Source organism: Merops nubicus, unplaced genomic scaffold (assembly GCF_000691845.1).
Source record: "Merops nubicus isolate BGI_N331 unplaced genomic scaffold, ASM69184v1 scaffold23482, whole genome shotgun sequence".
Taxonomy (NCBI): Eukaryota; Metazoa; Chordata; class Aves; order Coraciiformes; family Meropidae; genus Merops; species Merops nubicus.
In genome coordinates this window covers 1-23,421 of record NW_008591907.1, presented here as the reverse complement: position 1 = coordinate 23,421, position 23,421 = coordinate 1, and the positions used below count along the sequence as shown (strand labels likewise).

The following is a 23,421-nucleotide window of genomic DNA, read 5'->3' as shown; positions in this document are numbered from 1 at the left end:
ATGGGCTGAAAATGGGAGCATCCCCTTAATTCTTAAATACCTTACCGGAGACACCAACAAGAACAAAGCCAGTTGGATTTGTTGGTGTGATTTGCTCTTCCTCACGTTTGTAGTCTTACAGTGGCCCTTGTTGAAGCAGAAGACACAACAGTAACAACCATGGAGTTCTTGGAGTCCAGGACGTCTGTCCCAGTCACAGGAACTGATGATTGCAGAGGGGACCTGAGCTGCCAGGTCTTTCAGGCATGTTGTTTCACCCCTGCAGCCTCCCTCTGCCCAACGCTGAGAGAGGCCCATAGGCTGGTTGTGTGAGCACAGCATCACCGTGTCCATCTGCACGGCACGTCTCTGTCCTGTGGGTTGAGGCGTTTCTGTCACAGAGCCACAGGAAAAAGTTACCCTGGAAAGGACCACAGCAGGTCACCTAGACCGGGCTCCTGCCCAAAGCCAGGCCGGGTTCAGGATTACCTCAGGGACATTTCTAGGTGATATTTTTAAAAGCCTCCAAGAGCAGAGATTGCATAGCCTCTCAGAGTATCTCTCTAGGCTTATCTGTTCTCTTGGCAAAGCAGCTTGGGTTTGCTCTATTTTTTAAACCCTCCCATGAGTGAGTGGGAGACACTAATTAGATCCTCCCCATATAGCTTCATCCCCAGGCTCATCCTACCTCGACTCCAGGCTAAACAGGAGTGGTTCCTGCCGCCTTGGTGGCCCTCAGCTGGACTTGCACCAGTTTGTCACTCTCTGTGTGCTGGTGGGCCCAAACCTGAATGCAGAAATCCAAATGTGGCCTCATGAGTGCCACATGGAGAGTGTTTTTTGAGGGTCAGGGGTGTTACCATTGCACCTCTCAGTTTATTCACTCCCAGTGAAACCTCCATTACCCTTCGTCTTGTGGGATGGACACTGTATATCAATGATAGACCTCCACGATGCAGCTGACATCAATCGCTGATGTACAAAATCTGGAGCTGGATGGAGAAATTGTCTTGTAATTGGGGACTGTCACACACTGTGAGGACCTCTCCTCCAGGATGGTGCCCCATCAGTTACATGGGTCTCTGTGACAGTCTCGGGTCCTCTGCATCCCTGGGCTGGGTAGGACCCTCTGTGAGAGGAGTGCAGGGGGGAGAGGTGACCAGGGAGGCAGGCACCCCCTGCCTCCGAAGGTGCTCATTGGAAAGTGACCCGAAATAAACGTGCCTGGGGAGTAGAATTCTGTCTCCCCCTTCCCAGGGAGGAGGCATCCCCTCAGGACTCGCTTTAGGAGGGGGGCTACTTCCTCACACCTTTGCAGGCTGGAAGGTCAGATGCTGTTTTCCTCGGAGGTCTTGGCCTCTTCCCCTCAGGAATGAATCTCAAATCCTGTGTGGCTTTCTAGGTATCGTCTTCCTGCATTGCTGGCAGGCGCTGGCCTGGCCCCTTTGAACTCGGTCGGCTTGGAAGAGGATATGAGGAGCCCCGGCCCCCAGCATTGCACAGCTGCTCTCGCAGCATTTCTGGCACTTGGAGCCATCAACAAAGTCTGACATTTGAACCGAAAGCTTCCACATGTGCTTTTTAGCCTTGAGACACTTTTTTTAAAAAAAAAAAATCATTTATTTAAGCTTAAAGGTAAATCATTCAACAATATTTGAGCTACCAGAATGTGAAGAGAATATGAGCAAATAATCTTTTGTGTGAAAATAATTCATAAATTGCAAGGCTCTCTATGGGGAGATACTGAGTTAATTGGAAAGCTGTAATTAAGTGGTTGGAAGCAGGAGGCACTCCCCCCTTGGTTCACATGTATCCCCCAAGCCGGAGCCCTGCTCATTCTTTGCTGCCAGGCAAAGTCCAGCACCACAAATATTTGTCTTTTTCTCTCACCTTCCTGAATTTCCTGCTGTGCTCTTCTCTTTGTGCTGGCAGCTGCAGTGGTGATTGTTCTGTACAATTGTGTCTTGCACAATGATAGGGGAAGTAACAGATCTCCCTGTAAGAGTTTACACCAGCAGGTCGTGGTCTGTGGCTAATTGTACTGCGATCAAAATCTGCAAGAATGAAAATGCTTTCTCTCCCTTTCCCCCTCCCCCAGCACACTGCGTCTAAATTGCTGGAAATTTTTTCAAATATAAAGCTTTTTCTGAGAGATAATCTTTATTTGTCCACTTTATATAAAGCCAGTGATTAATGCATGAAGAAAATTATATAAATACTGCTTCTCATACTACTTAGAAACATTGACTGTGTTTTCTGGGAAAGTAAAAGTGGTACTGCTTTTTCAATTCTGATTCTCAAATTGCCACTGAAATACAGAATCAAGGGCCATTTAGACTTGGAAAACTTCCAGTATTTGCAATACTGAGATCAAATTTTAAACTCTTAATTTATAAAATTTTAGCAATGGGCACAGTGAAATTTTTGCAAATCCTAGTACAAAGCCCGTGCAGCTGCAGCAAAGAAATGAGTGGGGGTTCGGTTAGGAAGATCCACACAGGTCACCACTGGATATTGAAAAAGGGAAACTCCCAGTTCACTGCGTGGAAGGAAGTGGAGCAGAAGGAAGTCTCTGTGTTGTTCCTTCTTTACAACGAACCTGAGTCTCACATTTCCATAGTAAAATTTCCAGGAATGTCCATTACATTTGTAAATATACATCTTCTTTCCAGTGTAGCTGCTTCCTTAGAATAGAACAGGTTGGAAGGAACACTAAAAGACCATCTGATCCCATCTTTTATGGAAAAGGGAGCCTAGGTGAGATTGTCTAGCACCCTGTCCAGTCACATTTTGAAAACCACCTGTGATGGAAACTCTACCATGTCCCTGGAGGAGTTGTTCCAGTGAATTACTGTTCTTCACAAGAGGCCACATGGAGATCATAAGGGGCAGTGGGTGCAAGTTGCACTAGGGGAGGTTTCATCTCAGCATAAGAAAGAAAACAAACCTCTAGGTGTGTACATATGCATCCATGTGTGACTTGCACTCCCATGTTGGATGGGTACATTAGCTACCCATATGCACATTTCGTTAAAACCTGGCTTAGAAAGCCTATGTTTATTCCAGATCTACTCACTGAGCTATTTCTAAGCAACAGATCAATCCCTGGAAGCTTTGCAAGCGTGCTGAAGTGAGATGTTTATCAGGAATTGTATCCCTTTCCTTCAGCATGCCCTTATTACTTGAGATGGGATGATTTTCCCACCCCTGTTTTTTTATCAGAATCAGTTACAAACTAGGATGATGTTTGGTCCCACATTTTTGTGCACAGTGCATGGACTTTGCTTGGACACTTACTGGAGATGGGCCCTTCTTAAAAGAGGAGCATTCTGAGATGTGTGGAGGAGTCGGGCGAGAGAGCAGGACTAAGAAGCTCTCTTCTGGAGAATGGTTATTATCCCTGTGGAGACCCTGTGTACTGCATGGTGTGGTGTCCTGTTTTGAAGGATGGATGGGCAGAAGCAGGCAGCAACCCACCTCCTTCCCCAGCACAGGTTACTCTGCTGTAACGCCAGAGGAAGCCCTTTGCTTTCTTCACAGGACAGCTCCAGCAGGGCGCGTGTGCCCTGAACTCGCAGGGCTGGCGTTCCGCGCGTCGCCCCAAGGGTCAGTGCTCGGTGAGGGGCTGTGCTGGCTGCGTGCGTCCTGGCTTCAGCGCAGTGCTCGCGTGAGCTGGTTCCGCAGGCTGTCGCTTCTTCAGGGTGCAACTTTCAGAGGAGTCTTAAGTAACCTTGGGAAAAGGCATTTAAAAAACTCACTACAATCGTCTTACTGTTTCAGCTAAAACAACATTAAGGTTTTCACAGCCTGATGAATTATTCTGCTTTGTTTTGTCAGTGTCTGCTTTACACAGCGTTATTTTGGAAGAAGGAAGGTTCATGCACTTTCTATGTCTATTTATGCTTTCTGCATACTATTTCCTGGACTTGTGTGTATTATTTTAAGCTTGATTACCTCGCGGTGTTGATATGTCTGTGCTGCCTCTCTAAATTCAGCTGATGTCTATTGGCTTCATTGCATGTTTCCAAAAATACAAACTTCAGAGCAACAGAATGCAGCCAAAGTAAGTGTCAGAAGGAAATAGTGGCAGTGTGCTGATACTCTGTGCTCCAAACAAGCAGTGAACATTAAATGTACAGCAGTTCTTCCAGCTACCCTGTCTCATCGTACGCTGGAGCTGGAGCTCTGTTTACATGAGTGCTTTCTAACTTGCTCTTTCTGTTTCTTCATGCTTCCATGGATTCAGAGAGAGGTAAATGATTTTCGTTTTTGCAATTTCATGTTTATCCTCTGGCATGTACCAAACAATGTCCTATTGCTTTGCTTGTATCGGTGAACAGAAGCTAAACTTCAGTGAGTAAATTCATATCTCTCTGTCACTTTTTCACCTTGCTGTTTACAGTATTGTCGTGTTGATATTTCCTGTTGGTTGGGGTTTTTTTCCAGGTCCCAAACCCTCTAGTACTAGAATGGTTTAAAGTCATGGAGTGCAGTAGGGTTTTATATTTACTTTTGGTGTTTGAGTTTAAAATTTAGATACTGTTCTTCTCTGCAAGCTGAAATGTAAGACAGTTGTATGAAAAACCCAACTTTTATTTAAAAAAAAAAAAAAAGAAAACCCCATGATACTAAGAGCAGGAGATTTAAGAGCTAAGTTTAGTGAGAGTTGTAAACATCAACATTTGCTTCCTCCTATTTTTGGTGTTTGTTTTGAATCTGGCTGGGTTGGTCACTTGTCTCAAGTTGGAAGAAAAGTTGTCCCCAGCATGTTTGATGTGTTTGGGTGCACAAAGGGATCGTTTGGGATTCTCTACAATGCTTCCCGTTTCATGGGAGCGCAGACAGTAAGGCATTGTAGTCAGGTGCTTTGCAGCACAAGGGCTGCAGGCACTCCAACGGCTCTTACTGGTAGAATTGCATCCCTCTGATGAGATTAGGGGTTTGTTTGCTCTTCCAAATTGCCAGGACTTCAAAGTGGGGCTGGGTGGAAGGAATATGGTTGAGAGATGGGAACCGTTCCTCACGTTTGCTTTGTGGAATATAATGAGAATGATTTCCAAGCTTGACTGGTTTTTAATCAATTTTTAAGGTGGTGTTGGTCTAGGGAACTGTTTGAACTTTCTTCATTATGGCTTCGCAGTCTAATGTGGATTTCATGCATGTGTGGAGCGATGATCCTCCCAGACCAACACTGGCAAAAGTGTGCTGCAAGCAGATTCGTGGGTTGTGTCTGCATGCGATTGCTGTGTTCTCTGTCTGAATAACGAAGAACAAAGAAGAACTAGTAAGCATTGCTTGTAAAATAAATCACACTGGAGGGATTAACTGTTCTAGTGTAGTCTGCTGTCATCTTCAGTTAATTCTGTAGTAGTGCTTTGAGCATCTCAACTTGATGTATTTCTTGATTAAATCTTTAGATATTCCTTATAAACAAAGGCCCGCATCTTCCAATTAGATCTGAAAGATAGAAGCATTGTCAAAAATGGCTGAATACTTATTTATCAAAATGAAATTTACAGGATCTGCTGCAAAGAGGCTGTTCAGAGGTTCACAGGCGTAATAACACGTTCATTTACTTAAAGGAAGTTCAGCATTCATCGAAATATCTAGACTGCACATCCTGAGGAGTTAAACCACTGCTTTGGATGCTGCAAAGGAGAAGCATCAACTGCCAGAGCCTTGATGACTTAGCTCCTTTGTGTGCCTTGAAGACTGTGCTGCACAGGGTAGGAAGTCAGCCTCCTGCCTGCACATATTTCATAAATGCTGTGAAGCAAATAAACACAAAAAAACCAAAACACACACACAAAAAAAACCACCACCAATCACCATGAAAAGTTGAAAAGTTTGTGGCAATACTCAGTGGTCAGTGATTTTTATGGGACTCGCCCCTGACGTTCAGACTTCCTTTGAATACATTTGTAAAATAAGACGAGGTCTAACTTGCTGCTTGACTTTTGAACTTGCTGCATCTGGCTTGCAGTTGGTGGGCAGCAGTAAGACCCGTCTGCCCCCGAGTACCAGCTGAACGTGGCACACTGGTAGCTGGGCCCCACTTGTGCTGCTGACATGTGATGCGGGGCCCTGCGTGCTCCAGTGGAGGTGGCCTGTGCCCTGCGAGTGCTCTCCAAGGCAGTCATGGTGGTGACCAAGTGGGCAGCTGTCCTCCTTGCCCTGAGAGCAGTACTTCAGCCATATGATCATGAGGTGAGGTTGGGAAGTAGGACCAGCATGGAATGTCAATCTTAGCTGTACAGTCTGTACAGTTGTCACTGTGTTAACACAGCTCCTGGACCTGGAGAGATTAGCGAGTGAGTCACGCTTAGACATGACTCTGTCTACATCCGTGGCCCTTTGCAGGGGTGGAACTTGTGACATCTCAGATCCATCTTTTTGGCTAGCAAGGTGGTGGTGCCAAGGCTGATGGGAGTCCTGTCCCCTTCTCACGAGAGGAGGTGGTGGGCAGGACTGAGATGTGGGAAGCGGGGCTGGGAGAACAGCTTCTGTGGCTTCATGAGGATCAGGGCACAGCAAGGAAATTGGAGTGAAAGTTATGCAAAGGCTTTGAGGCTGGGAAGGGCTGAGCTGGGTATCAGGCGCATCAGCTCTGTGAGGGCTTTAACAAATTTTGGAAGCATGCAGAACTGTGGCAGTGATAAGACATCAAAGAAAAACTGGCAGGCTGTGTGTTTTAGGGCTGCCAGCTTAAAGCCTCTGAGTATCACACAAAGTAGCCATAGCTCCTCCTTGAGAGTTAGCAAGTGACGTTATCAAGGAATGAAGCAGACAGCCTTTCAGCTGGGGATAATTTGCCCTACAAACTTTATGCATGAATTAAGAAAACAAGCTATGCTGGGCCAGTGCCAGACCATTTGAGGAGAATTTAATAAATGCAGAACTGACATTTTGCTACAAGGAAACCCATTTTCAAGTTGTGCGAGATCTGAAATAAAAAGGTTCCCAAAAGTCTTTGCTTGGGAGAACATTTTAGCTACTTGGATCAAAAATTTATGGCCAGGCTAATGTAGGTGGTAGCCAAGTCTACCACTCTGGGCTGTAGCTAGGGAGCAGCCAAAGAGGTGAAGGAGCAATGTGGGATGGTCCACTTGGAGTGAAGAAAAATTGCAAAGCTTTTGTGTATTTTTAGGATTGCCAGCAACTGTCAGAAGTGTAGAGAAAATACATTCTCTTCCATATCTCTTCTGAGTCTAATCACTGAGAGAGAAGTACGTGTGGTTGAGTGCACCATAACTACCTGGGAGATATGGGAAGATTCAAGGGTGTAGTTTGGGGGTTTTTTTTATTCCTCTTCCTGCAGGATTTGATTCCAAAGTGGTAGGTATTGTCACTTGGAGAAGGCCTGTGGGTTTCCTTTGGAGGGTGTGGAAGGGAAGCAGTGGTTTTGTGAATGCATCTCTGTTATCTTGTTGGTGACGTCGAAGCTGAAAGGTCCTCAACAAGTCTTTTACAAACAGATTTTGCAACTTATGTGAATGCTGCTTATTTCATCTAGTTCTGGTTTCTTGCTGTTGGGTTTTTTCCCTAACTTTGCAAACTCCTTAATGTGACCCTGATAAAAAGACAAGTGAACTGAGCAGGGTTCCAGACTCCATTTCAGCTGTTAATCATTCCCCTTTGTCCTGTGTGAAAGAGCGGTCTGATAAAAAATTTAAAGTGTTAATCCAGGAGCTCTGTAATTTCTGTCATGCCTGTTACTGGGGGGTTTCTTGCAACACATCTTCTCTGTCATTTGTGATACTAGAATATTTGGTCATGGAAAAAAAATGCATCAGAGTGTGGTCTGCTTGGCATTGTATTCACCTGCTTTTCTTCTCATGTGTCTTCTCTCACTTGCGTTGCTTTTCTGCTTCTCTGCTCATTTGCTCTGCTCTCATGGACGTTTGTGTCTCACCAGTGAATGGCAGCCTCCTGCCAGGTGCCTTCTGACCCCACTCTGCTGTAGCAGTGGTTGCTCTCCCCTTTTTGTTTCTTGCTTTCATGAATTGTGGGTCAGCTCTCTGCAGAAAAGCCAAGAGAAGCCTGGAGGGTACAGACTCAGGAGACAGTTTCCCCACAGCCCGGTGGCGTGTGCTCAGTGACCTCTGCAGTCACAGGAGTCTGTATGGCCACACCAGTACATGGAAATCAACAGTCATCTTCTGTAGGCTATTCTGGATGAATTTCAATCAATTTCAAGCCAGTCCCAGAGGATATAATTTTCTGGTTCAGGGATTCTTGCTACAATTTGTAATACATAAATCTGTAAGGCAATTTACATTTTCCTGCATGTGTATCCTTTTAATATAGTTGTTTTAAATAGCAGCAGTTTAATTTTGAATGATAAGAGTAAAAAAAAAAAATATCTATTTCAGACATCAAGGCTAGAATGTTGGGCATTTTCAACCAAAGAATGAAAGAGTTGATGCAGTTCTCCACTCCTTTGAAGAAATAAGTTAATAGTGAGAAGGTAATGGAGGATGTGGTGCTCTTTCAGGCTACACTTAATTGGGATGTCTCCTAGGACTTCAGCCTAACAGTGGTAAATTACTATGACTGCTACTCAAACAGGACAGCATTAGCATAAATTGCATTTAACATTATTATATTAGTCCAGGGTTGAGCAGCTAAGTGATGCTTAGCCAGGTGTTAAATAGGTATGGCTATCGAAGTTTTAGTCAATTACTGTAGGCATTTGCCAATTAAAGAGGGTAAAAGAGCGAGTAAAAATGAAATTCTTTTCTACTTAGCAACTCACATTGCTTTTGCAATTGTCTAAATGGCTTTTTAAAACGTCTCTCTGTATTACACTCTCAAAATTAAGAACTTTCTAACTGCTCGGCCTGCTTCTGCAGCAAAATAATATTCTTACTTTTTTTCATAGCTTTTTCCAGAGTACTGGTTTATATCCAGTTCCTATAACCAGAAAGATACTATTAGATGGTGTAGTACGTACACAAATTATTTTTTTAAAAAAAGAAAGATGTACTATGGAATACACAGGACTATAGTCCTTTATCAGTGGAAGTGTTAGACTTGTGTGTTAAAGTTTGAAGCCTATATGTCTTTCTTCTGCAACAGGGTACGTTATTCTCTCACTAAACATCTTGTTGTTCTTCCCACTGACATAGAAGGGAATTTTGTCAGGAGCTGTGGTTCAAATGCCACAGATTTCATGTGCACACATCCCCTGCTGAGACAGAGGATACTCCTGCTTTGTATCTAGCCATGGGCTTTGTAACATTTTTTTCACTTTGTTTTTTCCCTTGTTTCCCAGCAAGGTGTAGACAAGTGAATATTAGGAGGAGGCACTTGCTCTTTTCCGTGCATTTCTATTGCAAGCACGTTACTTGGCACTTCTTCATTATCAGAGGGGCTGGCTGCACATAAATCTCACTTAAATGTTAATCAGCTTCAAGTGAGCTGCAGTGGAATGAAGGTTTACAGATTAAGTGACCCAGAAGGGATCCAGAGTGAAAGAAGTATCAGAGAGCAGTCTTCAGGCTTATTTGGTATTCAAGGCTTTGGACAAACAAGAAGCTGATGCCTTCTGATCCTGTATAGGGAAACACAAAACTTTTCCTCAGTTTTATTTTGTTATTAAAGCTGCTGGAAGCAGATTCCCAAAGCCATACCCCATACTTTTCTTCTCCAAGAGGCAGCACGGAGCCCGGTTTTGTTTTCCCAAGACCTAGAAATGCCTGGAGCAAGGCTGCAAGTCTCCTGCTGGAGTTGGAGGAGCCAGCTGCTGCCAGCCAGTACCACCATGTCCAAGTCCCCACTACTGGGCTGCGATGTAGGACCACTAGTGTGAGTGCATGGGCTTTTAGGTAGCTTCGTGAATTAATGAAATTGGTAGTATTGTTTGTGCAGTGTCAGAAGGGAGAAGGATGGATCCCTTGCTAATTTTGATTGATGATTTGAAAACAGATGGTGCTGGCAGGCTTGCACATGATGCAGTACCACAGGTTTTGAAGAACTCAGATTTCTTCCTCTGTCTCAGCAGATTTACTGAGGCAGGCCCTCATCATCTAAAGGTTTATGCGTATTTACAGTCCATGCATGTAATTAGCTCATTTACCTTGTTCAGGCTGTTGAGGTAGTTAAAGTGAAGCACTGGTGTGTGAGTCTGAAACACCACCATGAGGATTTTATTAGCTCTCAGTAGTCAAAACTAGCTGGTGTTCTATTTTCTTGTGCAATTGTGCTATACCACCATGTTTATGGAGGCATATTGTTACATGCAGAAATATTTATAGAAGCTGCAGGATGCCAGAGAGGCTCGATGGAAGCAATATGTGCACTGCTGCTGTACTGAGGCAGCATTTGCTGAGCTGTAGAAAGGACCAGGTGCCCCCAACAGCTCCTTCCCAGCACCCACCAACACCCCAATGGGTGGGAAGTGGCATTTCTGGCACTTCTTCAGCTTGACTCAGCATGAGTGGAATTTCACAGGACAAAACCAGGATCTTTCTCGCAGCCTCAGGGGCTTTCCAGGCCACATATCAGAGACTTTGGTGCAAACAGTAGAGATGTCAATGTTTCTTCAAGAAGTTGTCCTGCAGCAGTCCATGGAGGAGAGTGTTAGGTTGCCTGTATGTAGAGGAGGCTACCAGCTCCATCAAAAGATCAGTGCATTGCATTTTGACTAAAAATAGCATCTTTGTGGGCAGTATCTGCCCTTTGGCAAGTGCAGAGCAGGTCTGTCTCACCAGAACTGTTAGCATCCTCCTCTTGAAGGAACAACAGGGTTGCTGGCACATCCATGGCAGAACTCAAGTGGAAGGGGACCCCTCTTGTCACCTAGAGTTATCCCACTGCAGATGCCACATCCATAACGCTCAGCAGACTCCTCCTCCATGCCTTCAACACAGGTCTTGCCATTCAGAGAGGTCACTGAGCGTTCATTTGGCTGTTGTTGTCACCTTCTTACCAAAAAGTCTGTGAGCTTGTTAGAATAAGTGCTGCCCTCCATACTGGTTTCCTTTGATCAGAAAAGTAAATTCGCATTTGTGAGAGAAATAAGGCTCAGCAGGATACCCCTAATCCACCTCTGTCTCTAAAATGCTGTTGAAAATACTCTCATTTAAGGTGTTTGCCACTTACAAGGAATAATTATGAGTTGTGTTCCTTTATGACCAAAATCTTTGATCCTGACAGAATTCAGTCTTTAGTTTAACATGGTTTTAATTGTTCAGTTTGTTTTTATTTCATCTGTCCTTTGAGTCCTACCTCCACTGGGAGATAACATGCTGACTAAACACAACTAGTATTGTCTTACAGATTCCCTTAAGGCTGAAGAACCTCACAGTTGAGCTTGGGTCTCAGATAAACTCCCTGCAGGGTGAGATCTCATGTGGCCCTTGGGGTTGTCCATGTATCAGGGACTTGGCAGTGCAGTGGTGGTGCCCTGCCTGACATGATCTCCTACAGCAAAGCACAGTAGTTCATTGAGGCAGTTTTAGTGTGCCAGGGTGTTGCCAGAGCTACTGATCAAGGGTTGGACCACAATTTCTTGGGCTGTTACAAATGGGTTTTGCTAGCAAGGTGTTATGTCCTTTAAGCCCCGATGACTTGCTTTGGTGGCTTTGCCCATCTTAGTTCTTATTACCAATAAAAGAAGGTTCTAAAAGATTGCTGTATGGCTCACAGAAGGGTCAAGTTATCTTCTGCATTTGCTCAATTCCTTGAAAGTGGTGGCCTTATAATTAGAAATCCTAGTTACTGCACCAGTGCTCCTGGAGCTGTGCAGATATCTGTTTATCGAAAGAGTCTTCCGTGCAGTGCAGGCAACTTGGCAAAACAACACAGAATGTGTTTCCTAGGATCATCTTGTAAAGGAATGCATAAATCACTTGTAAACAAGTCTGTGAAGGAATAGTATTGATTTGAGGTACATGCTTGTAAATGGAACTAAGTAGCTATGTAATGGTCACATAGATGGCATTCAGTGTTATTTTAATGCAAACACAGGTTTCAGCTGTTATGTCTACAATCCAGAAGATTAGACCTTGATCCAGAAATACAGTGTGTTCAGCAGTCTTCTTGTTCATGTGCCTTTGCTACCCTACAGGGATGGTCACTGCCAACAAGTTTTTCTTGTGTGTAAAGGAGGGGAAAATCTTAATGAAGTTATGGCACAAATCCATGTCTGTCAAGTGAAAATGCTTTTGTACTGCAGTTAAAATACATGTAAGGGAGGATACTTGGACTCAAAAATATGAAGTCTGCAACTTAGGGCCTTTTGAAATGGCAGCTAAATCCAAATACACAGAAAACAAAAATCCCAGATGCTTAGGGTGTTTGGAAATTCCCCACTTACAGCCCTCAAACCAGACATGGTCTCATCAGGGCTCAGGATATTGTATGTGGGACTTCCATGAGCCTGCACATTTCCAAATACCTGCACTGCAGGTCTTTCAGGAGCATCAGTAATACTGAAAGGTTACTTCAAAAGGCAAAAATCTCAACGTTTTTTTACATGGTGCTTGGTTTTGTTTTTTTCCTCGTTGCTGCTAATTTTTTGTAGGCTGTAGATGAGCCATGCCCCCTTCTCTTAGTTTTATTACAAGAGACCAGCTAGGAGTCCTCCATTTGCTTTTGAAACACTAAGCTAGGAGGAACAAACCACTCTAAAGCAAGGCTTGGCACATGTACAGATGAGCCAAAAAGCATCATCCTTTTTCCAGGAGCAGGATTCCAGCTGGAACTCAGTATCTCTGTGAACTTGCAGCGCAGCAAAAAGGAACAGCATGCCCACAGGCTCTCACAGGTTGTGGCTGAGGTGCTTGAGGGTCAGGCTGGAGCTAGGAAACCTCAGGGCATCTTCTGTCACCGAGCAGCCCAGGCTATGGGCAGCTGCCTCCTTTGTTGCAAGGGGTCATTGATGACAGGATCTAGTGCTGCTGAATTAAATACAGGTAAGGTACTTAACTGCAGGACAATGTTCGCATCTTGTACAGAGCTGGAAGTTCAGCTGTCCCATCTTCCACAGTCCCTGGTTCTCCCTGAATAACTTCAGAACAAAATTCTTCAATTTGCTGGGAAACGACAATGAACAAAGAAATTGGCAATCCTTGCTACATCAAACCGTGCTCAGGATACTTAGAGACTTTAGTATAAACTGAAGTATTCCCATATATAAAACCTGTAGTTTAGGAGGGGAGGGACAAGACATTTTTTGTCTGCCTGGAATATGCCTCCTGTCTCTTCACCAGTTAGGATCTTGCTTATAATTGTTTCCGTGCAAAGAGGAAAGGCACTGAAAGAGACTTCAGGTGTATAAAGCTATTGGGAGCTCCAGCTTCCCCTGTCTGATGTAACTGTAGTTAGCCACTCAGCATAGCTCTTCTGGGAATGCAGAATCCCAGAGAAATTTGGAGACGGGTCATAAAGTAGAACTGGGCTGTGGTTGCTCAGAGGACATGAAAAGGCAGAGAGGTGCAAGACCAAGGAGCACGGTCTGGTACAACAAGAAGATAACTGAGAGGGAAAGAAGCCTGGCTTTGCCTGGTTCCCACCTCTGCAGGCTTGCACAGCCATTTTCAGGTTCCCAGCACATGAGGATTAATGGGTGTCTTTGTCCCAAAAGGGTCATGAAGGCAAATTAACTTTACGGGACTGTGGTGATGGGCTCTTGGGGCAGGGGCAGTACTTAACTTGGTGTCCCAAAATTGGAATGTACCCAAACCCTGATGCTTTCTTTGCACCATGCTACCGCTTGGACTTTTTCAGAAGAACTCTTAAGTCTTAATCAGCCTAAGAACAAATAAATATAATCCTGGCGCTTTCATCACCCAGGCTAGAAAGCTATGCTATGTCGTGTTGACTAGCCTGTATGGTGCAAAAATCTCTTTTGTAGGGCAGCTTTATTTAACTTTTGAAAAAATAAGGCCAGAAATTTAGGCCAATTAGTGTGAGCAAAGCTCAGCAGGTTCAAGTCTCCCTTATGCAACCAGATCTCTAATTACTGTCTGCATATTTTAAACACTATACAGTGCTTTGAAATACGACTTTTCTCTGACGAGACTGTGTGCTGTTTCTCAGATTTTTTGGCATTTAAGAGCTGAGTTTTCTCTCTTAATTTCTAATTCTCTTCTGCTTTGTCTTTAATAAAATATTTGAGTAAATTTTCCCATGTACTTACAATTGCAGTGGGAATTACGGGGTCTAAGTTCAATAAACTGCCAGTGTTAGGAAACTGTAATGAGCTCTTAAATTACATAGATTAAGCACTAAACCTTACGTGTGTGTTTCATGGGTATGCAATTTATTGCACTTGCAGATCTCATTTGTCTAAGGCGTGTGTTTTATCCTCTGACAGGTGAGAGACAGAGACTTGTTTGATTTAAATAGGACTTGCTGTTTTGGAGATGCTACTGTTCCTAGTGCCTTAGTTAATGTTACTTGTTTCTAATATGTCAATGCGTTTTGTTTGCACAGAGACTTTGCTTACGTGGCCAGAGACAAAGACACAAGAATTCTGAAATGTCATGTGTTCCGATGTGACACACCCGCAAAAGCCATCGCCACAAGCTTACACGAAATCTGCTCGAAGGCAAGTGGATTTAAAGCCAGCTGTATTTGTCTGTGGGGAAATCTCTGAGCCCAACACATACAACCAGTGATCGTACGCAGCATTAATTTAGTTTATGTCACTGGCAATGAGAAACAGCTTAGAGAATTTGCAAAGGAAAGGACACAAGTGGACGGGAGTGATGGGAGGGCGAGCAGTTAGATCTGAGGAAGATGATGTGTGCTTTTGATTGGACAAGTGTATATAGAGACTGAAGGTTTTCTTGAATAATGAAGAAGCTGAAGGTTCAAAATGGAAAACTAATATGGTGTTTCACTTAATGGTAAATAGGGATGTTAAACGTCATAAATAAATCAGGCCTTGCTTGAGCAATGTTATGCAGAGGTATTATCCTGTGGGACAGACAGGAAAATAGCTGCTAACATTACCTTGCCAACTGAAAAAAAAATAAAATCAAGGAGAGGTGAGGGTTTAAGCTACTCTAGTTAAAAACACCAAAGGATCTTAGTTCCTGCTTCTGATAGTGTTGTCTGTAATACTGGAGAGGCATGTTCTTGTCAGTCATTTTACCTTACACATTTGCCACCATTCCCTGGTTATTAATTTCAGTTTTCTTGCATGATCAGTCCGTGAGTGTCCTCTGTACGGTCATTTCATGGAGCAGTAGCAAGGCAGCAGATCCTTTACAGCAGGGAAATCTGATTGAAACACTTTATAGAGGTGCAGTTAAACCAGTCTACTTGAAACTCTTTTTTCTATTATTCTTTTATTGAGCTGTAGTGGATCTGAGGCTGCATCCCCCTTCTTAAAAATACACTGCTCATTTGGGTTTTCCTTAGAACATGTCATTTTGCACTACAGGAGAAGTGGGCTGTGGAGGTGAATAACCTTATCGGTTATCCCTGTGTACCTTGGCCCTCCTGGTCAGTCACAGCTCTTCTAGAAAAGCTAGTTAGGAAACCTTCAGGTTTTAGAATTCTGCTGATTTAATGTATGCCTGTCATTTGCTTTTACATTTTGTCTTCATATTAGTGAATGGAATCACTGATGCCAAATTCCCCTCTGTAGCCAGTTCTATAGTCTAAAAATGTTTCTTTTTTGCAACACTGTAGATGTGGATGTTTCATTCAAAGAATATAGGCATTTACACGGTGTGCATTACTGTAACCTTCTGGGCAGCAGAGTTTTGCCTGAGGCAGAGGCAGAAGGTAGCACAGCAACTGCACAAAGCCTGGCAGCTCTCTTTGGGCTTGGATGCCTGAGGAGTTGCAGGTGGCAGGACTCGGGAAGCTGCTCAGGTTGGCCAGGGAGCTCCAGGCTGTGCTTGGTGAAGTTTAACACTGGAGACTGCAGCAGTGGCTGACTGGAGAAGCCTAGACCTCTTATGTCCCTCTTCTTGCTCCTCTATCTCAATTCTCACAGATGTTTCTGGCAGGTCTAGCTGGGAGCAGCGTGCTGCACAGGTCCTACCACAGCTGTTTTTAGCCAGTGAGATCACCATCAAGTAAATGCCATGGTAGCTATACACAGAGGTATCAGAAAGGGAGCAGAGCTGTCACACACAACTATGACATGAAAATCCTGACATTGATTTTGGAGAAGAGAGCAATTAGGCATTTAAAACCATGGGTAACAGTAGCACAGAATAGCACGTTCCTTCATAATTCAGCAATAGATGTAATCCTGAATCAGGGAAGCACTTGCCATGTGCTCACACACTGAATCTCTTTGCTGAGTTAGGGCTTCTTCCTAAACCAGCAGGTATCTTTTTTCATCTGCAGGAGAGAATATTATCCATGGAACAGAAAATACTTTCAAAATAAAATAAAAAATAATTAAAAGAACCCCACCCACATAAACTTGCTAGAAGCATCTTCAAACCAAGTTTCATATGCTGGAACAACAGTTATTTTTATAGCCTGATTACAGTTAACAGTCATAGCATAAAGAAGCAGGTAGCAATGCTTCGTGTATGAGCTTTGGAAAACCTCTGTTAGCTTCCCTGTGTCCCTTCTTAGTCATACATTTATAGGGAATAATCATCCAAAGTGGTTATTTTGAAGTGTTTTATTTCTTTTCCTCTTTTGCTAGTATTATACATTTGGAGGGAAGAACTGGCTGCATTTGGCATGGGGTTTTTAGTTCCAGAAGAAACATAAAAATGATGGAAAACATTATACACAGCAGAAGATAGACCAGAGAGGAACATGAATAATGATCACTGTGTGTTAAATATTTATATTTCTCACTATATTACTCCTCATTGCAATTTTGCTGTTGATAAAAATGGCTAGAGGTTTTTTTCCCTTGTCCAGGCTTGGACACTACTTAAGCTTTTTATGTCATTAAGGTATGGTAAATAAACCTGAGGAAAATTAAAATTGTTAATTAAAAGAATAACCTGTTTAGTCATATAGCTTCTGACTTATTTCAGATTTCAGAAACTAGGGTTTTAATAGGAGTAAATTTATACTTGTAGTTACTACTGTACTGTATTTTTTTAAATAAAATGCTGTATTATCACTGTTGTCTTCAGATTATGGCCGAACGGAAGAATGCTAAAGCTATGGCTTGCAGCTCATTGCAAGACAGGACAAATGTCACCCTTGATGTTCCTCTGCAAGGTACTGTGTGTTACAGCTAGCATCCTTGGCATGGACCAAAATGGAGCATGTTGCTTGGAGATGACAGGATTATAATCCTGACTTTTAATTACTGTATCTGACTGTAACCTGTTCCTGTATTACATTAAACATGTACTGGGTGATGTTGACAGTAGTGGAGTCCTGCTATGTTACATCAACTTGTGCATGTCCTCTCTGCAACATTTGTATTTTAAAACAAAATGCAGTCTTATTTATCTGTGGCTACTTGCACGTATTGTCCTCTCCAAGTCAAAATTCCTCCTGATTTAAGACTGGAGAAATTGGTCAAATTTTCCGTAAAAACCCAAATATATTCCAGTTAATAATTTGGATTCAGAGGAGCTGTAGTAGGACTCTTCCTAGGTGTCAGCATCTCTATATTAGCAATTTCCAGTGCAGGGGGTGCAAGTGGTTGGCGTCCAACTTAAGGGTCTTCTGTACATTCTAGTGCATGATAGAAGAAAAGTTGCCTTTGTGTGCCTTTAGCAGTCCTGGTTTAATAGTTGCTGTTTTGAAAGTAGTCCAGGAGAATAAACCTACCTTGTGTTAACTTTACAGGAAATTACATGCTTTTAGATCTACCAGTTTATACTAAACATCTTGCTCTTAATCCATGCATCAGCCTGTGTAGTTGTCTGCTCAGACAGCAGCATTGATTACGTGTAAACTGTGTGTAATATATTAACAGGAATGTTAATAAAAACAGATTCCAGATCTTACATAGTTATGCAGTGAAACTTAGGTCTCTATGTCTCAGAGACCCATTAATCTGTATTTTCTGTGTTTTCATATGACAGCAAGATAAGGTGACCTTATGCTTAACATACATCAAGAATTAGGTAATGCAAAGTTTTCCCTAATTCCTTTAGAAATTATTGGGCATTAATCTTGTCAGAAGGAGTAAACATTTGTTTTAATCAATACAGTACATTCAGAGTACAGTTACTGGGTAAACTGTTTTATGCAATTGATGAAATAAAAGTGGTTTTCCCTGCTGTGAATGCTGATTAACAGAAATTGATTTTTGCTCCCATGCAGTAGATTTCCCAACACCAAAGACAGAACTGGTACAGAAGTTCCACGTCCAGTACCTGGGCATGCTACCGGTAGCTAAACCTGTGGGTATGTAACACTTATGTGACTTTCAAAGTACCTTCCATAAACTGTAAAGTCTAGACCCTGGCTATCCAGGTATGAACATGTGATTTTTGAAGGGTAGCAACTCTTGGACTCCAGTCATATGCGGTCAGGCATGAAGACATCTAATATTCAGGGCCTCATTTGAACATCTGTTTTGCAATCAGAGTACTTTGAGAGCTGCCAAGAAGGTGGAGTTTCTTTCTGCTGCTTTCTCAGAATTTGAGCTCTGCTAATGAGAAGGGCCCTAGAGAACTGAAACAGTGCAGCAGCTGAACAAGATGCTATCCTGTTTTTTCTAAGCCAAAGGCACCTGTTTTGGTTTTGCAGATGAAGAAAACCAACCTCACAACCCTTCCTTACATCATCAAATTAATTTTAGTTAGTCAAAACCAATCTGTTTTCTGTACTACAATGTGTAAATAATGTTTTTCTTATTGTCTGCTTGTGTATTTATTTTTCACCAGTGCATTTCTTCTCTTTTAGGAATGGATACTCTGAACAGTGCCGTTGAAAGTCTAATGGCTGCCTCTAGCAAAGAGGACTGGATGCCAGTTACCATGAACGTCGCTGATGCTACTGTCACAGTTATCAATGAAAGAGTAAGGCAGACTGGCATGTTTAAAACACATTTTACGTGAGCGTTGAAAAACAAGAATGCAGAAGCACAACTAGAAAGAGTTAATTTACATTGTAATTCATTTGCTTATTTTGCATTTTCTTTCTTTCCAGAGTCTGCAGAGGCTCTTGCTGCTTGTATTAGCTTCAGCTTTATTTACCATTTCAAGCATGTTCTCAGAAGTAAATTATTATAAGTATTCATTAGATACTTAAAACAAAACCAGTGTTATCCTTTCTAGGAATTTTGAGCCTAAAATATTTTGGATATAGCCCTAAGTAGCAATCCTAAATTCTAAACTGTATTTACCTTATTCTTGGTATGGAAGCCAAGGGTTATATTAAAACCAGAGTTTCACATAATTATCCTTTTGTAGAGCATTTCCCATAGAGATTAATACAATGAAACTTTTGAAGAATGTCTGTTGTATATGTTTGCTGATGAGGTACTACATCAACATGTGTATAACAATCCAGTGATAAGGGAGCATGTTTTTGAGTCATGATAGCCGTGTTGGTTTGTTTCTTCACAAAATAAGCAGTTTTTAAACTGCGCAGAATGCTGGGCACTAATGCTCAAAGCCTCGGTCTTCTGATGATAGCCTGGAAGGGGAGATCAAGCCCGTGCCTCAGCACACCCAGTATGTCCTAGAATCATAGAATACCTTGGGTTGGAAGGAAGCTTAAAGATCATCTAGTTCCAAACGCCTGGCCGTGGGCAAGGACAACCTAGACCAGGTTGCTCAGAGCCCCATCCAGCCTGAGCTTGAACACTTCCAGAGAGGGTGCATCCACAACTCTGAGCGACCTGTTCCCATGTCTCACCACTCTCATAGTGAAGAACTTCCTTATATCTTGTCTAAATCTGCCCCTCTTTTAGTTTGAAACTTACCCCTGCCCTATCACTACATGCTCTTGTAAAATGTCCCTCCCCAGCTTTCTTGTAGGTTTTGTACCTTTAGGTACTGGAAGGCTGCAGTAAGACCTCCTCAGAGCCTTCTCTTCTGTAGGTTGAACAACCCCAACTCTCTCAGCCTGTCTTCATAGGAAAGGTGCTCCAGCCCTCTGATAATCTTCATGGCCTTCCTCTGGACTTGCTTCAGCAGGTCCATGTCCTTATGTTGAAGGCCCAAGAGCTGGGTGCAGTACTCCAGGTGGGACCTCACCAGAGCAGAATAGAGGGGGAGAATCGCCTTCCTCTACCTGCTGGCCGCACTTCCTCTGATGCAGCCCAGGATGCAACTGGCTTTCTGGGCTGCAAACACATTGATGGGTCATGTTGAGGTTTTTCATGTACCAGCACCCTCAAATTCTTTTTCTCAGGCCCGCTCTCAGTCCATTCTCCTATGCTTATATTGGTGTTTTGCATTGCCACAATCCAGGTGGAGGACCTTGCACCTGGCCTTGTTGAATTTAATGAGGTTGGCATGGGTCCCTCTGGATGGCATCCCTTCCCTCCAGTGCAGAGCTTAGTGTCATCAGAAAACTTGCTGAGGGTGCACTCGATCCCACTGTCCCTGACAAAGATTTTAACAGCAGCTGGTCCCAGTACCACCCCTGAGGAACAGGACTCGTCACTGGTCTCCGTATGCAGATAGATAGAAGGGAATTCCCCAGTGCTGCCTCTACCCACTAGTAACGAGCGATCGTTTGATCCGCAACCAGAACGAAGAGGAGATCCTGGTGGAGTGTCGTGTGCGGTTCCTGTCCTTCATGGGCGTGGGCAAGGACGTCCACACATTCGCCTTCATCATGGACACAGGAAACCAGCACTTCGAGTGCCACGTCTTCTGGTGCGAGCCGAACGCGGGCAACGTGTCGGAGGCTGTTCAGGCTGCCTGTATGGTAAGTGACTTCTCCAAAGACAGCTAATACTACTTAACATTTTTTTTCACTGCCTCAATAAATAATTGTCTTTCCAAATTTGCGATTACTTTACTTTTGAGACAGAAAAAGAAAAAAACAGATAAAAATAGGAACTTGTATTTTGATATATTCAATTAAACCCAAACATTTTTATAGCTGAAATGTCAGTTTAATGAACGTTGCCCCTTTAATCCTCTTCCTTCCTAACCTCTGCAACATCTGTGTAAGTTAGAAATCTTTTCTTTCACTACTCAAGTTATCTAATGCTGCAAAAACATTTTGCTCGGAGTTGTGTTATAGAATCCCTTGACAATGCAGTGAAAAATAATCTTCGTTCAAGAATAGCTGAACCCTGAAAACATGTTTTTCAGTTTCCAAAGGGCTGTTTGTATGATGTAGTACCTGCCGTGTGCGAATGAACGGTTTCTGCCCACAGATGGACAGACCAATGTCCCATTAACTTCATCTGGGCTGTTTGTCTCAGCCAAAATGGAGGTCTGACTGTATTTAATGAGAAAGTGTTAAAACTGTATTTAAAGTGCTCTGTGAAAGTACTGGATACAGTAAGGATGGAATGCTTTTGCTTTGTTGCAGTTACGGTATCAGAAGTGCTTAGTAGCCAGACCTCCTTCACAGAAAGTTCGACCTCCCCCACCTCCTGCAGACTCGGTGACTAGAAGAGTTACAACTAACGTGAAAAGAGGCGTGTTGTCCCTCATTGACACTTTGAAACAGAAACGCCCAGTCACTGAGATGCCATAGCTGCGTAAGAGAGAAGATCCTCCTAACACTTAACTGAAGATAACAGTAGCTACACTAAGGAAAATGAACTGATGATGTCTGGCCTTCCATTTCCAATTGCTGATGCTTTGTCTTCAGAGAATTTACCCTTATCAAAACTATGTTAGACAAGCATGTTCTCTCGTTCTTGCCACCATCGTGTGATATGAAAAGAAGCATGAATAATTTTTTGCTGTCAGTGAGTTACATCATGAGCAATGGAAGGTCTGTTTGATTGTAAATACAAGAACATTACCTAAACTCACATAAAAAAAGAATATGGCCACGTCCCTCCCAGTGAACTCATGCTAAAGTCCTTGGAGTGAATGATGCCCGAGTTGATAGTTTCACCGTCTTGAGCTGGATGTGTCACAAACCAATCTTAAGTCCTACAGCACTTCACTCTGATTTCAACCCTGGAGTTAGGTACCAAGTATTAGCTACCATTGAATTACTAGAGATTAAGTACCAAGTTTTATTTTTTACAGAACTACACCTGTTAGTTTTAAACTGTTTGCCAGCACTGGTCTAGCAAACCCTTTTAACATCTCCCTGACATGCTTTTGAATCATGGTGTCATCATTTCATCTCCTGGTTATACATTATGGTCTTAAAGAAGAATCATGTTTAATACCAAACCAATGCTGAAAAATCCAGAAGTGTTTTGATTAACTGAGTTGCAGAGTGATCCACCAAAGCTTTTTGGCTTCAAACATACAAATGCAACTGTTGGCCGTTAAATTTATTCTCCTAAATCTGCCATTAATTCATCAAAAGTACCATTTGTTTCATACAGGGCTCAAAACAGTCAGGAGTAAAAAATAACTAGTCAGTCATTTTATTGTCTAACAACTCTTACAGAGACTAAAACAGTCCATACCTTAAACGTGCAAGCATTTGATGAAATGTTCAGTTCAGCATCTGGTTGCACAGTTCCCCCCTTCCCCTCAGAATTTGTTGCTGAATATTTAACATGCCACAAAAAGAGCATTAATGTTTCTTGTTATTTACAAAATGGCATGAAATTTCTTTTACTTGTAATGCTCTTGTGACAAAGTAAGAAGGGAGCTGTTTTCTAACAGGATAGTGCTTCAGGTGGTACAGTGTGATTTCCATGCTTTTGCTCCAAAGGCTTCATCTAGTTGCTTTGATTTACACACTACTGCAGGACCTAACCGAGTCAGCCCAGTGCTGCCCCTTAGAACTGTACCTCAGGCTAACTTTCAGTTGCAGTCACGCATCTCGAGTCCCTCCCTTTGCTGGCTTCTAGCTCAACCTGCAGATTGGCACAAATTTTGAAAATGGAGCATTAAAGGTATTTTTAACTAGTGTTAAAAATATTTTGCCTCCATTTATAGGTATGTTCCAAAGTGTAACTCGTCTCCCAAGTCTGCAGATCTGGTCATACTATAATTTTAAAAGAACATTGGCGAGGTTATTATTACAAAAACTCAGGATTTTATTTTACTGTGCAAGAGACTGTTACAAACAAATTATTCTATTTTGACTTTATTTTTATTTCCTTGTTTAAAGAAATTAATGGCAACACCTGTGCAAAGGAACTTAGGAACACAAGGGGAAAAGAATGATGATTCATGAAGTTTCTGCATTGAAAAGTACAGAAAAATCATTAAACCCAGCATGATGTGTGAGCAGGTGTCAGGTGAGGGCTAGCGATGCAGCTCTCGTAGTTAAATTTGGCTCTCTAACAGCCCCTGAAGAGCTGGCCCTCCGGTCTCTTTAGGGCTGCAGTCCTGCGCCCTGGCGCAGGTTTCCCCCCAGGGGCTCGGGCTCCTGCTCCCTCCTCCGCACCGGCGCTGGCACGGCGGCTGGGGCGCCGTCGCTCCCGGGAGCCGGAGCCGA

At 42.9% G+C, this 23,421-nt stretch overlaps 1 protein-coding gene across 2 annotated transcripts in view; it reads left to right on the top strand.

Moving 5' to 3' along the window:
* The window catches only part of APBB2 (amyloid beta (A4) precursor protein-binding, family B, member 2), a 76,774-nt gene extending 54,892 nt beyond the window's left edge, over positions 1–21,882 (top strand). For both annotated transcript variants that reach the window (XM_008935004.1, XM_008935005.1), the window contains 7 exons: positions 4,226–4,231; positions 14,419–14,533; positions 17,049–17,136; positions 18,196–18,279; positions 18,781–18,896; positions 20,578–20,757; positions 21,373–21,882. In XM_008935004.1, the coding sequence (XP_008933252.1) occupies positions 4,226–4,231; positions 14,419–14,533; positions 17,049–17,136; positions 18,196–18,279; positions 18,781–18,896; positions 20,578–20,757; positions 21,373–21,540 (757 nt within the window). In that variant the 3' untranslated portion in view covers positions 21,541–21,882. The remainder of the gene's footprint in view (positions 1–4,225; positions 4,232–14,418; positions 14,534–17,048; positions 17,137–18,195; positions 18,280–18,780; positions 18,897–20,577; positions 20,758–21,372) is intronic.
* Positions 21,883–23,421: the final 1,539 nt, after the last annotated feature.